The sequence below is a fragment of the Rhincodon typus genome, unplaced genomic scaffold (assembly GCF_021869965.1).
Source record: "Rhincodon typus isolate 14 unplaced genomic scaffold, sRhiTyp1.1 hic_rhity00000606, whole genome shotgun sequence".
Classification (NCBI taxonomy): domain Eukaryota; kingdom Metazoa; phylum Chordata; class Chondrichthyes; order Orectolobiformes; family Rhincodontidae; genus Rhincodon; species Rhincodon typus.
In genome coordinates, this window is record NW_025966244.1 from 5,721 (window position 1) to 17,440 (window position 11,720).

At 40.5% G+C, this 11,720-nt stretch overlaps 1 protein-coding gene across 1 annotated transcript; it reads left to right on the forward strand.

The window, feature by feature from the left end:
- The first annotated feature begins 1,574 nt into the window (after positions 1-1,574).
- On the forward strand, positions 1,575-10,872 carry LOC109915649 (peroxisome proliferator-activated receptor alpha-like). The gene is made up of 4 exons (XM_048621378.1): positions 1,575-1,700; positions 4,509-4,708; positions 8,231-8,678; positions 8,789-10,872. Exons 1-4 carry the CDS (start codon positions 1,688-1,690, stop codon positions 8,935-8,937), a joined length of 810 nt encoding a protein of 269 aa, XP_048477335.1. The 5' UTR covers positions 1,575-1,687; the 3' UTR covers positions 8,938-10,872.
- Positions 10,873-11,720: the final 848 nt, after the last annotated feature.

Below are 11,720 nucleotides of genomic sequence, written 5' to 3' on the forward strand. Positions count from 1 at the left end.
CACAGATGCTGCCAGACCTGCTGAGCTTTTCCAGCAACTTTTGTTTTTGTTCCTGATTTACAGCATCTGCGGTTTTTTCAGTCCCCAGAACATTACCTGGGTGTCTGGATTAACAGTCCAGTGATAATACCACTAGGCCGTCACCTCCCATATATCAAGTGAAAGTCCGATACAACAAACTATTTATCTAGTACATTCATTTCAACAAAATGTCCCACTGCACTTCACAGCAAATGTATAAAACCAAATACAACACTGAGACACATCAGAAAATATTAGGGCAGATGTGCAACTGTTTGGTGAGAGAGTTAGATTTTATGAATCTGTTCTCCATGTTGAGTACCACTTAGAGAAAGCACAGACGGTGACAGTATACTCTGGATGGACTACTTTAATGTCCTTCACCAAGAATGGCTCAGTAGCAACCACTACTGTTTGTTAAATTCTAAAGGAAAAAATGCACTAGACCTTGTTTTCACCAGTCTACTTGTAGCAATTGTGCCTGCCCATCACTGTATCAGGGGAGTGTCAACTGCACAGGACTTGAGGAGGAAAACATCCCACGTGAACATTGAGGATACCCTTCATCGTGTTGTGTGACCCTGTCACTATGCCGAATGGGATAGAATTTGAACAGATGTAGCATCTCCAAACTGGGCATCCATGAGGCACTGTGGGGGCAGCAGCAGAATTGTATTCAACCACAATCTGTAACCTCATGTACTGGCATAGCTGACCATTCTACCAATTTCATGATGCCAGGGAATCAACCTGTAGCTACATAAGAGTAGATTAGACGCTGGAATTCCCTCATGCATAACTCACCTCCAGACTGTCTGAAGTTCGTCCATCACCTACAAGACACGAGTTAGGATTCTGAGGAAATAATTTCTACTTGCCTGGATGAATGCAGCATTAGCAACACTCCCATTTGACACTATTGAGGGCAAAATAGCCTATTTGCTTTACATACTATCTATCATCCTCATCATTCATTCTGTCCTCAATTGGTGCATGGTGGCATTTCCAAGATGCACTGCAGCAACTCACGAAGGCTTCTTTAATAGCACCTTCTAAATTCATGACCTCTCCTACCTCGAAGGATGAAGGCAGCTGATATCTCCAAAGCATGTGTCAGTACATAAGCAGTTTAATAGTTTCGAGACAGTGGAAGGGTTGAGAGAGCTGGGTGTTGTCACTTTACGCATGGAAACTCAATATTTTCAATTGAAGTCCTCAAGGGCCAACACGTTGATGAGAAATAGGAAGAGACACCAGAGGTAACATAGGGTTGGGAAAAGCTTGGTTGAGCTTTTTAGTTTTTAGCATGGATGTATTATTGCGATTTCATCCTTGACAACATAGTTTTGCTCCTTCAGTATATTGAAATAGATTCTTATTTTTAAAAAAATTCAGGTCTGTCCTAACCTAATATGTCATGCTTCAATAGTAATCTTGATAAACACCCTGTTCCTATATTAATGTATCATTTAAACCAAGATCTTGTATTCCACTAGAATCCGGTTGCTCTGTAATTGCCACTGGGATTTTTATTTTGTAGGGTTTTTTTAGGAGAACGATACGATTGAAATTGGATTACGATCAGTGTGAACGCAACTGTAAGATTCAAAAAAAGAACCGCAACAAATGCCAGTGCTGTCGTTTTCAGAAGTGCCTTGCTGTGGGAATGTCACACAATGGTAAGTGAAGACTCTAAGACTATACTTTAGATTTCTAATCAGAAGCAGCCCCAATTTCTTCAATCTATCCACATAACTGAGGTTTCTCATTCCTGGCACTATTCTTGTACAAATAGGTATAGAAGTTTGGAACGCTGTTCCATGAAGGCAATTGATGTTAGATCCATTATTGGATGCTTTTGTTCATCAAATGTTTAAGGGGTATAGAACGAAGGTAGTATATGGAGTTGAGTCGCACATCAGTCATGATCTCATGAAATGATGGCACAGACTTGAGGGGCTAAGTAGCATACTCCTGCTTCTGTTCTGCATTTAGCAGTTTAACACTAGCTACCAGCCATTGAATCATGATTGGTTCCACAGCATTGTTGATTAGAAAGAATGAACCCTATGTGAAGCCCTAACCCAAACTAGTGTTGTGCACCTAAAATGTTTCTTGACATTGAGACATTGAGATCTGGCCTTTTCTAGTATTCTCGGTGCATCAACTATTTATTTATGTGCACACTTTAGTTTGATCATCAAAGTTCCTTGTCCGAGCTTTTTACTGTAGAACTAGCATCCAAACCTGCCCTCTTACGAGCTGGACCTTGTGGTATCCTTTGCTCTCACTCACTTGTGCCATATACTTCAACATATACGGATCCCTTCCCTTTACTGGATTCCGAAGTATGCACAACGTCTGATCTGCAGCTAGTGGTTGCTGGTGTCAGATTGAGTGACAGTGCCTCTTCATCGACACTGTCATTTTCCTCTTCCCCCACTGATGGGAAAGTTTCCAGATCTTAGGCATCTGAAATGAAAAAGGCGCACTGTTTTTGGGTAAGAAGAGAACATAAGAGTTTGCTTATACTATCTGCAACTTGAATCATCTTTTCACATGAAAAGGTAATGCTGCTCAAGAGTTTAGATTTTAGAAGTCTTTATGAAGTCAATATTAAGATCCACAAGGATAGGTTTCCCATGTAAGATGTAGGGCACCAATTTATAATACTTAAATCAAGTTTTTACAGTATAGTAGGAGACTTATTTTAAACTTAATATTAGCCAACTAGATTTTCCAAGGCTCAGGAAAACTGGAAGCTAATGGGATTTTGAGGCAACCAGGTCAAACACATACACACTTTTCATAACACAGCTTGTGAGTTGAGAGAACAGGAATGCTCATTCCAGCTCTTCAAGCAAATATTCTGCCAAATGTGACCTCCTTTTGTTATTTTGGCTGATGCCCAACCATAATGCCTCAGTATTTACCAACTGCCTTCTCATTATAGTGGCTGTAAAGCCCCTACCTCCAACTTATACCACAAGATCTGCCTGTCATCTTCCTGCCACGGTCTGAGCCCCATACACCATACCCAGTCTTTTCCAATGCCTGTCTCCCAACAGTGACGATATACTAAATAAAATCCGAAAGGTCTGCGGATGCTGTAAATCAGGAACAAAACCAAAAGTTGCTGGAAAAGCTCAGTAGGTCTGGCAGCATCTGTGAGGAAAAAATCAAGAGTTAACGTTTCGGGTCCGGTGATCCTTCCTCAGAACTGATGATATACCAATGATATACTGCTAGCTTTCCCCCACTTGACTGTCGGGTAGTCTGATAATCTTTCCAGCGTTGCATTTTTTCACAATTCACATTTTCAGATGCTGGAGATCTGAAACTTAAATAACAACAAGGTACTGAAGAAATCGAGCAGTTCTGGCAACATCAATTCATGGTCAAACTATTCCTACATTCGATTACCCACGCCCCAAGTCATTTCTCGGTTGCCTGGGTTTGTGCTGAGCAGAGCTCACCTATTTTGTGCTATTAAGATGTACTATTTTACAGCCATTCTTCGTCTGTATCTTAAAACATAGAAAAGAGGAGCAGGAGTAGGCCATTCGGCCCTTGAGCCTTCATGGCTTTCAATATGATCGTGGCTGATCATCCGATTCAGTACTCTCTTTCTGACTTTTTTTTCTCCCATAATCTTTGATCCCTTCAGCCCTAAGAACTATTTGTCACTCCTTGAAAGCATTCAATATTTTGACCTCAACCACTTTCTGTGCCATCACATGATCTCCACTACAATGACTACTGCTTTTGCCTTTTGATCTGGACCACTTCACCATCTGTTCTATTTGTGCCCTGTTCCTTTTGTCAGCAGCATGGAAACCATTATTTTCTTGCCTCTTTCAGTTGCAAAGAAGAATCATTGTACTCAAAACATTAACTTTGTTTTTCTCTCTTTCTCCACACACTGCCAGACCTGAGTTTCTCCAGCACATTCTGTTTTTATTGCATTTCCATATATGTCAATCAAAGTTAACGTTAAGTCACTTAGTGCTTGTTCATATTGTGAATGAAAGTGAGCATTGCAACCTGCTGTTGTGATTCTGAGCCCCTGAAACCTACCATGTGCTATAGGTACAAATTGTAGTGATTTTCAGCAATTTTCACACAGTTGCATTCTATTGCTTAGAGATTAACGAGACACAGAACTCAAGGAATGGTGTTGACTATAATGTGAGATCCAGAAGCAGTGTTGGGAAAGACTGGGAATGATTGGGGATATTTTGAGGAGGACTGTGGAGATGGCGCTGAAAAAAAGTGGATGAAGTACAGTAAAGCAGAGGGGGGAAAAAAGGCAAAGTGAATGAGGTGAAAAAAAAACCTTGAGAAAAGGAAGAAGAAAAGTGCCAGTATGAACATCAGAAAGGAAAGACTGAGTTTTTGTGTTAGTGTAAATTGAAGTGGGGTGAGCAGGATAAGAGTCTCAACTTGAATTGAAGGATAAAAATTAATTTTTTTTCCTACCTTCACAGCTATCCGTTTTGGTAGAATGCCTCAATCTGAAAAGGAGAAATTAAAAGCAGAGATTCTAACTCTAGAGCAAGACGTACAGAATTCACAGATGGCTGACCTAAAATGTCTTGCAAAACACATGTATGAGTCTTACCTGAAGAATTTTAACATGAACAAGTCCAAAGCTAGAGCCATTTTGACAGGAAAAGCTAATATCCCAGTAAGTATTTGTATTTCCTCCTCATTAATTTGACTTCTTTATTCATAAATACAGTAATTAAAGTGGGTGTAAAGAATTTGGTGTCTCAATGCAGCTATGTGAGCATGTTTTCTTATTCTTTCTCCAATATCCTCCATGAGAATAAGATCTTAGATTAGTTTTCATTTCTTTTATTTTTGTCAGATGTAGTTTACATATATTGCATCAAATTTGACAAAAGGTTTGACAGTCTTTGAATTCAATATTCATTCTTTCAGTATTTCATTGTTTGATGGTTTATCATCTTTGCTGAAATCAACGCACTTTCACAGTGCCTGTCATCGTTAATGTTGAATTCTGCATTTGTAAAGGACTGTTATACAATCATATTCAGAAAATGATTACAGGCAAGAAGTCATTTAGCCCTTGGCCCTCTGCAAGATCAATGCACCTAGTTCTACTCCACTGTTCTTTTTCCTCTAACTTTTTTTTATTTTCGGATTATCCAATTTTGTTTTGAAGACTTCATTGAATCTGCCCCCCACCCACACTTTCGGGTATTGCAGTCCAGCTCCTAACCATTCACTGAGTAAAATCTTTCATTTCCTCATCTTTCTCTTGCTGCTTTTGCAAATTATCTTCAGTTTTCTCTGGTCTATTTGACTCTTCTGCCAGAGTGGTTTCTATGTACTTGTCTAGATATCTCATGAATTTGTATGCCTCCATCATATCTCTTCTGTGTTTCAAGAATAGCACAAGCATTTTTAATTTGTCCAATTAACTGATGTTCCTCCTCCCTGGAACTATTCTAGTGTTTTTTCTGCATTGCCTCTAATGCCTTCACATCCTTCCTAAAGTAATGTGCCTGGAATTGGACGCTGCACTGCAGTTGAGGCACAACTACTGTTCTACAGGTTCATTACTACTTTCCAGTTTTTTTTGTAATTTATGGCCTTATTTATAAATCACAGGGTCCTGTATGTTTTGTTATTTTCTCAATCTCCTCTATCACCTTAACAACTCTGTACATATCCCAAGATCCCTCTGACCTCAAATGCCTTAAGAATCGTATTTTTTATTTTAAATTCCTTGCCTAATTCTCCCTGTCAAAATGAATGACCACATTAAATTTAATGTTTTAAAATATTTCATTATATTGTAAAATTTTGTCTTGAATGTCATAAAAGTACATTTTCACTAAGATAATCAGTCCATCCAATTGTTCATATAGTGTTGTACTCCATTTTGGTTTTGTTTATGGGGGATACAGAAGGAAGAAGACACAGGATGAAATAGAGGAAGGGGCAGTTAGCAATAGTATTTGCTTGTTTTGGGTGAGATAATCATTGTCAGCATCATCATCGTCATTATTATCCTCCAGAAACTCTTGATACTTTATCCTTTTCCTCATATCAATCTTCCTTTTCTTCTGCCTGCCATACCCGCTGTGCTGGATATATGATGAAAAGAAAATGAGGCAAGAATTGGTGCACAGAATTCAAAGGTTCATCGTAACTTGTTTCTTTAAAGTCCTGTAGCATGGAAATTCAAGAAACAAAATACTTATGATTCCACATCAAATTTTTGAACAAGTTGAGTATGTGATAACTTAAAATACATTTATAAGTGACATTCAGTATATTTGCAGCATTGTGAACACTTGAGGATTTAAACTCTATTTTGTTACCTCACTGCGGAGGTTTATTCTTCTAATTAAAGCATAGATGCTAAAACCCATGATCATTTCACAGTCATTATGTTTGTTCCTGATGGATTGAAAGAGTTGAAGGACAAAGTTGATACACATTTTTTAATCCGAATTTATCTTTTAATTTTCTTTATCCAAACTCCTCATCTTGATTTTTTTTTTTTGCAAATTGGTAATATCGGCCGACTCACCATCCAGTGGGCTTGATGGTGTTTTCCACTTATATCTTTTTCCTACATGTACTTATAATTTTTTTGATTCTGTAAGAGCTATTCCTTCCAGTAAATACACTCAGTGTGAAGAAAGTGAACGCTTATTTTGCAGTTTCTTTATTCAATTTAATAACGCATTTATTTGCCCTTAAGTAAAAACTGAAAATGGTCCTGTTAAAAATGAGGCAGGGAAGTGGAGTTGAGGACTATCAGATCAGCCATGACCTAATTGAATGGTGGAGCTCGTCTAATGGGCTGAATGACCTGCTTCTGACCCTACATCTTGTGGTCTTATGTATGATTCAGCTTGCTCTGCCATTCAATACAAGGAAGGGGCCATATGGTCTATTCTTTCTATTCGTTATGTTCTTAGTAAAATAGCTTTTATGGGATGTTGTCTAACATTTTTTTTTAATATTAAGCCACATAAGTTTAAGGCAAATCTCCAAAAATGTGGTCAACAAAGTAGTTTTTAAGGGATACACTATAGAAGAAAATTAGTGAGGTAGAGTGGGCAAGAGCTGGAATTTCAAAACTCAGGATCTGGAAAACTGAAATGTGGTTGCCAATGCTCATTTGATATTAAAACCCAGCAAGCTTAGGAGGTCAGATTTGGAACAGTGCAGATATCTGAGGATCGTAGAGTTGTTGGAGACTACAGAAATAGGTGACCAAGTGGAGGCTTGGGGACCGCTTTGTGGAACACCTACGCTTGGTTCGCGACAAATGACTAAACCTCCCAGTCGCAAACCACTTCAACTCCCCCTCCCACTTCTTGGACGACATGTCCATCCTGGGGCTTCTCCAGTGCCACAACGATGCCACCCGAAGGTTGCAGGAACAGCACCTCATATTTCGCTTGGGAACCCTGCAGCCCAATGGTATCAGTGTGGACTTCACAAGCTTCAAAATCTCCCCACCTCCGACCTCATCCCAAAACCAGCCCAGCTCGTCCCCGCCTCCCTAACTGTGTCCGTCCTTTCTCCCACCTATCGACTCCTCCCACCTCAACCCCCACCCCCACCTCCTACCTGTCAGCCTCATCCCCACCTCCTTGATCTGTCCATCTTCCCTTGACTGACCAACCCTCACCCTAACTCCCCACCTACACTCACCTTTACTGGGTCCATCCCCGCCTCCTTGACCTGTCCGTCTCCTCTCCACCTATCTGCTCCTTTATCCATCTTTGATCCGCCTCCCCCTCTCTCTCTTTATTTATTTCAGAATCCCCTTCCCCTCCCCCATTTCTGAAGAAGGGTCCAGACCTGAAACGTCAGCTTTCCTGCTCCTCTGATGCTGCTTGGCCTGCTGTGTTCATCCAGCTCTACACCTTGTTATCTCAGATTCTCCAGCATCGGCAGTTCCTACTATCTCAGAAATAGGTAGCAGTTGGGCCATGGAACTAAAAAATTCTAATTTTGAAATTGAGATAATGCTTAACTAAAAACCAATGTTTAACAAGTGCAGAGGTGATGAGTAAAAAGGATTTGGAGCAAATTAAAACACAGGCAAGTTTGGGAAAATTAAGTAGAAAGAACTGAAATGAAGTTTAATTTTCTTCTGAGTATGTTGTATAGAACAATGTTTTAATATTTACTAATTTATTGAATATAAAATTTACAGCCATTTGTCATTCATGATATGGAAACATTACGTCTAGCAGAAGAGAACCTAGTATCAAAACAAGCAGTAAACGGCATCCAGAACAAAGAAGCTGAAGTCAGAATCTTTCAACGCTGCCAGTGTACGTCTGTGGAAACAGTAAGAGAACTGACAGAATTTGCCAAATGTATCCCTGAATTTATAAACCTTGACCTCAATGATCAAGTGACCCTGTTAAAATATGGAGTTTATGAAGCCATATTTGCCATGTTGGCATCCATTATGAACAAAGATGGGCTGCTGGTAGCTTATGGGAACGGCTTTATGACCCGAGAGTTCTTAAAAAGTCTGCGGAAACCTTTTAATGAGATAATGGAACCCAAGTTTGAGTTTGCCATGAAGTTCAATGCACTAGAGTTGGATGATAGTGATTTGGCTCTCTTTGTGGCCGCCATCATTCTTTCTGGAGGTAAGAATGAGTTACTGGTAAAACTCAAAGTTAAATAGCATTTCAACCAGACAGTACTTCCACTATTGTAATTAATCATTGTTTTAAGAGCTCAATTTTTCACATTACAGGAAAAGTGGATATCCCAGTTACGCCTGTACTATCAACAACAATATCAGAGATGAAGCTAAGAATTTGTCTTGTCAGTGACATTGACCCAGACTTTCCTTTACCAATAGTGATAAACACGCTACAGCTCTCGATAGCAATGGTACCGTAACTTCTGGGGGTGTCACTTTGGCCAAAACCCATGAATTGTGATGCATCTTTATCAGCTCTAGAGAAATCCATGCTTCTGGTCCCTCTATTCTGATGCTTAAAATGGCAGGGACCATCAGTGCAAGAATCTTACATGTTCGCCCACAATTTGAACAAATTTACACGTAGAAAGTTGGGTGGCTTGGTGATCACAGGGATAGTCAGCAAAGAAGGACAATAAATTTAAAACACATACTTGGATGGCTTTGAGATAGCAAGAACTGCAGGTGCTGGAGTCAGAGACAACACCATGTGGATCTGGAGGAACACAGCAGGCAGCATCAGAGGAGCAGGAACGTTGGATGGCTTTTGTTTATTTTAGGGATGGTAATATGTTAGGCAGCGTAGTATTGATGAAGATTTTAACAATAAAATCACAGTTCTTCCTCAAGATTTACTACCACAAATGAAAGAATCATAAAAATAAAAACTAGTTCCCTGGCTTCTCTTGCACATGACAATTCCTCTTGTGTTCACGTCTGGTTCTCAGTTCTATTGATGTGTTGAGGAGGTGAGGAGGAGCTGGGCTGACCACCAAAGAGTTGTTTTTCCACCAGCATACTGCCTACCTTTGGGACTGGAAGATTCCACTCAGTATGTGGAATGTGTGAGTTGGGGAGGGGGGTGGATGCATACTTTGCATGACATGCGTGTGCACCCCGCCATATGCACACGCGCGTTCAGGCACACATTCGCCAACACTCATGACGATATGTTGTCAGCAGCGGCCACCTGAGCACCACCAGAGGTGAATGCAAGTTAAACCTAACTCCACTCCTTGGCCTCGGTCCCCTGCCCTTCCCCAGTGACATGGTTTGGGATCCAGTCTCCCTCTTGCACTACTTTGTCAGTGATGAGACAAAAAGTCATTTATTAGTAAGCTTTGCTGTTTGGCAGTTTTAATGATCATACTTAAGTGCTCATTTGTATCTGTTATTCATCTTTTAGAATTATTAATTTATTGCTTTGACTTTCTTCTATTAAGGTTGTTTACTTTATATTTTTAGCATTTTTTGAAATTCATGTTTAATGTTTCACCAAACTAGATCTAATGCTACTGCTGTTGGGTTTCTTACTGAAGGGGAATAAGAGGTTCTGAAGAAGCCTTGATTGCTTTTTTGAGGGCTATCACAATGCGTTATTTTTAATCCAGTAGTAATGGGAAATGTGCAAAATGCTCAGCGCACCTGGTGGCATCTGTATAGAGAGAAACACAGATGCAGAAAGACCTTTCTTCACAACTAGTACAGATTGTGGACCTAAAATATTGCTTATCTTTCTTTCTCCATAGATGCTGTACGGCCTGCTGAGTATTTCCAGCAATTTTGTTCTACATCTCAGATTTCCACAATCAGCAATACTTTGCTGTCCTATTTCATCTGCCTTGCTGGGCATTTGCAAGCGTAGTTAGTTTCTACTTAAAATGAAGAAAAAGTCATCATTCAAAGCAAAGTGTAATTTGGATGCTGCTGTCCAGATACTACATTATGTCAGTTCAAAGAAATAGAGCTGGTTGGATATTATGAATCAAGTTGTGCATAAATGTTTGACAAAGCAATGGTTGTAAACTGTACAATTCCAAAATCTGAGCTTTTGATGGGCTTTGTACATAGAGGCATAGAGTACAAAAACTGAAGTTTTGTTGAACCTATATAAAACACTTTGGCATTGCTGTGACTATTGTTCCTAATTCTGGACACTTAAAAATGCAAGTGGGAAGGCTGCAGGAGTGAGTGTGTGGTAAGGGGCCCAGAAACAGGAGAAGCACCAAAGCTAATTATTTCACTCCCTCACTCTGGGCTGGCTGGTGACGTACCCAAACTGAACCAGCCTGAAATTTGAAACACAAACAAATCAGCCGTGATCTTACTCAATGGCAACCTGTAACTAGTGAAATGCCACAGGAACATAAACAGAAGTTGCTGGAAAAGCTCAGCAGGTCTGGCAGCATCTGTGAAGGGAAAAACAGAGTTAACGTTTCAGGTCCGGTGACCCTTTCTCAGAACAGAAATGCCACAGGGATTGGTGCTAAGGCCACAATTATTTACAATACATATTAATGACTTGGATGAAGAAAGTGAATGTACTTTAGATAGCAAGAACTGCAGATGCTGGAGTCAGAGTTGATATAGTGTGGAGCTAGAGGAACACAGCAGGTCAGGCAGCATCAGAGGAGCAGGAAAGTTTGATGTTTTGGGTTTACACCCTACATCAGGGCTGGGGAGGGGGAAGGGAGCTCGGAAATAAATAGAGGGTGTATTGGGCTGCGGGAAGGGAGGTGGGATGGTGATAGGTGGACACAGGTACGGAATAGTGGAGATTGGTCAGTGGGAAGGGTGGGATGGATAGGTGGGAAACATGATGAATAGGTTGTGTCAGGTCAAGGAGGCCGGGGAGAGAGGGAGGATAGGACATGGGATGGAGCGGGGGTGGGGAGATTTTGAAATTGGTGAATTCTATGTTGAGGCCTTGGGCCATAAGATCCTGAGGCGGAATATGAGATGTTGTTCCTCCAACCTGGTCTCTGCATCGGTGAGACCAAGCACAGACTCGGTGACCGATTCGTGGAGCATGTGCGCTCTGTACGCTATAATCAACAACACCTTCCGGTTGCCAACCATTTTAACTACCCCTCCCACTCCCTTCGTGACATATCCATCCTGGGCCTTCTCCAGCGTCACAATGATGCCACACGCAAACTGGGAATTCCTCGTTCATGGGAAATAATTGCAATTCCCAATCCCT

Bases quoted from the DNA above. Each gene is read 5' to 3' on its own strand.
- LOC109915649 (XM_048621378.1), top strand. The intron at 4,709-8,230 runs GTAAGTATTTGT...TAAAATTTACAG, and splicing joins CAGGAAAAGCTAATATCCCA to CCATTTGTCATTCATGATAT. The intron at 8,679-8,788 runs GTAAGAATGAGT...TTCACATTACAG, and splicing joins CGCCATCATTCTTTCTGGAG to GAAAAGTGGATATCCCAGTT.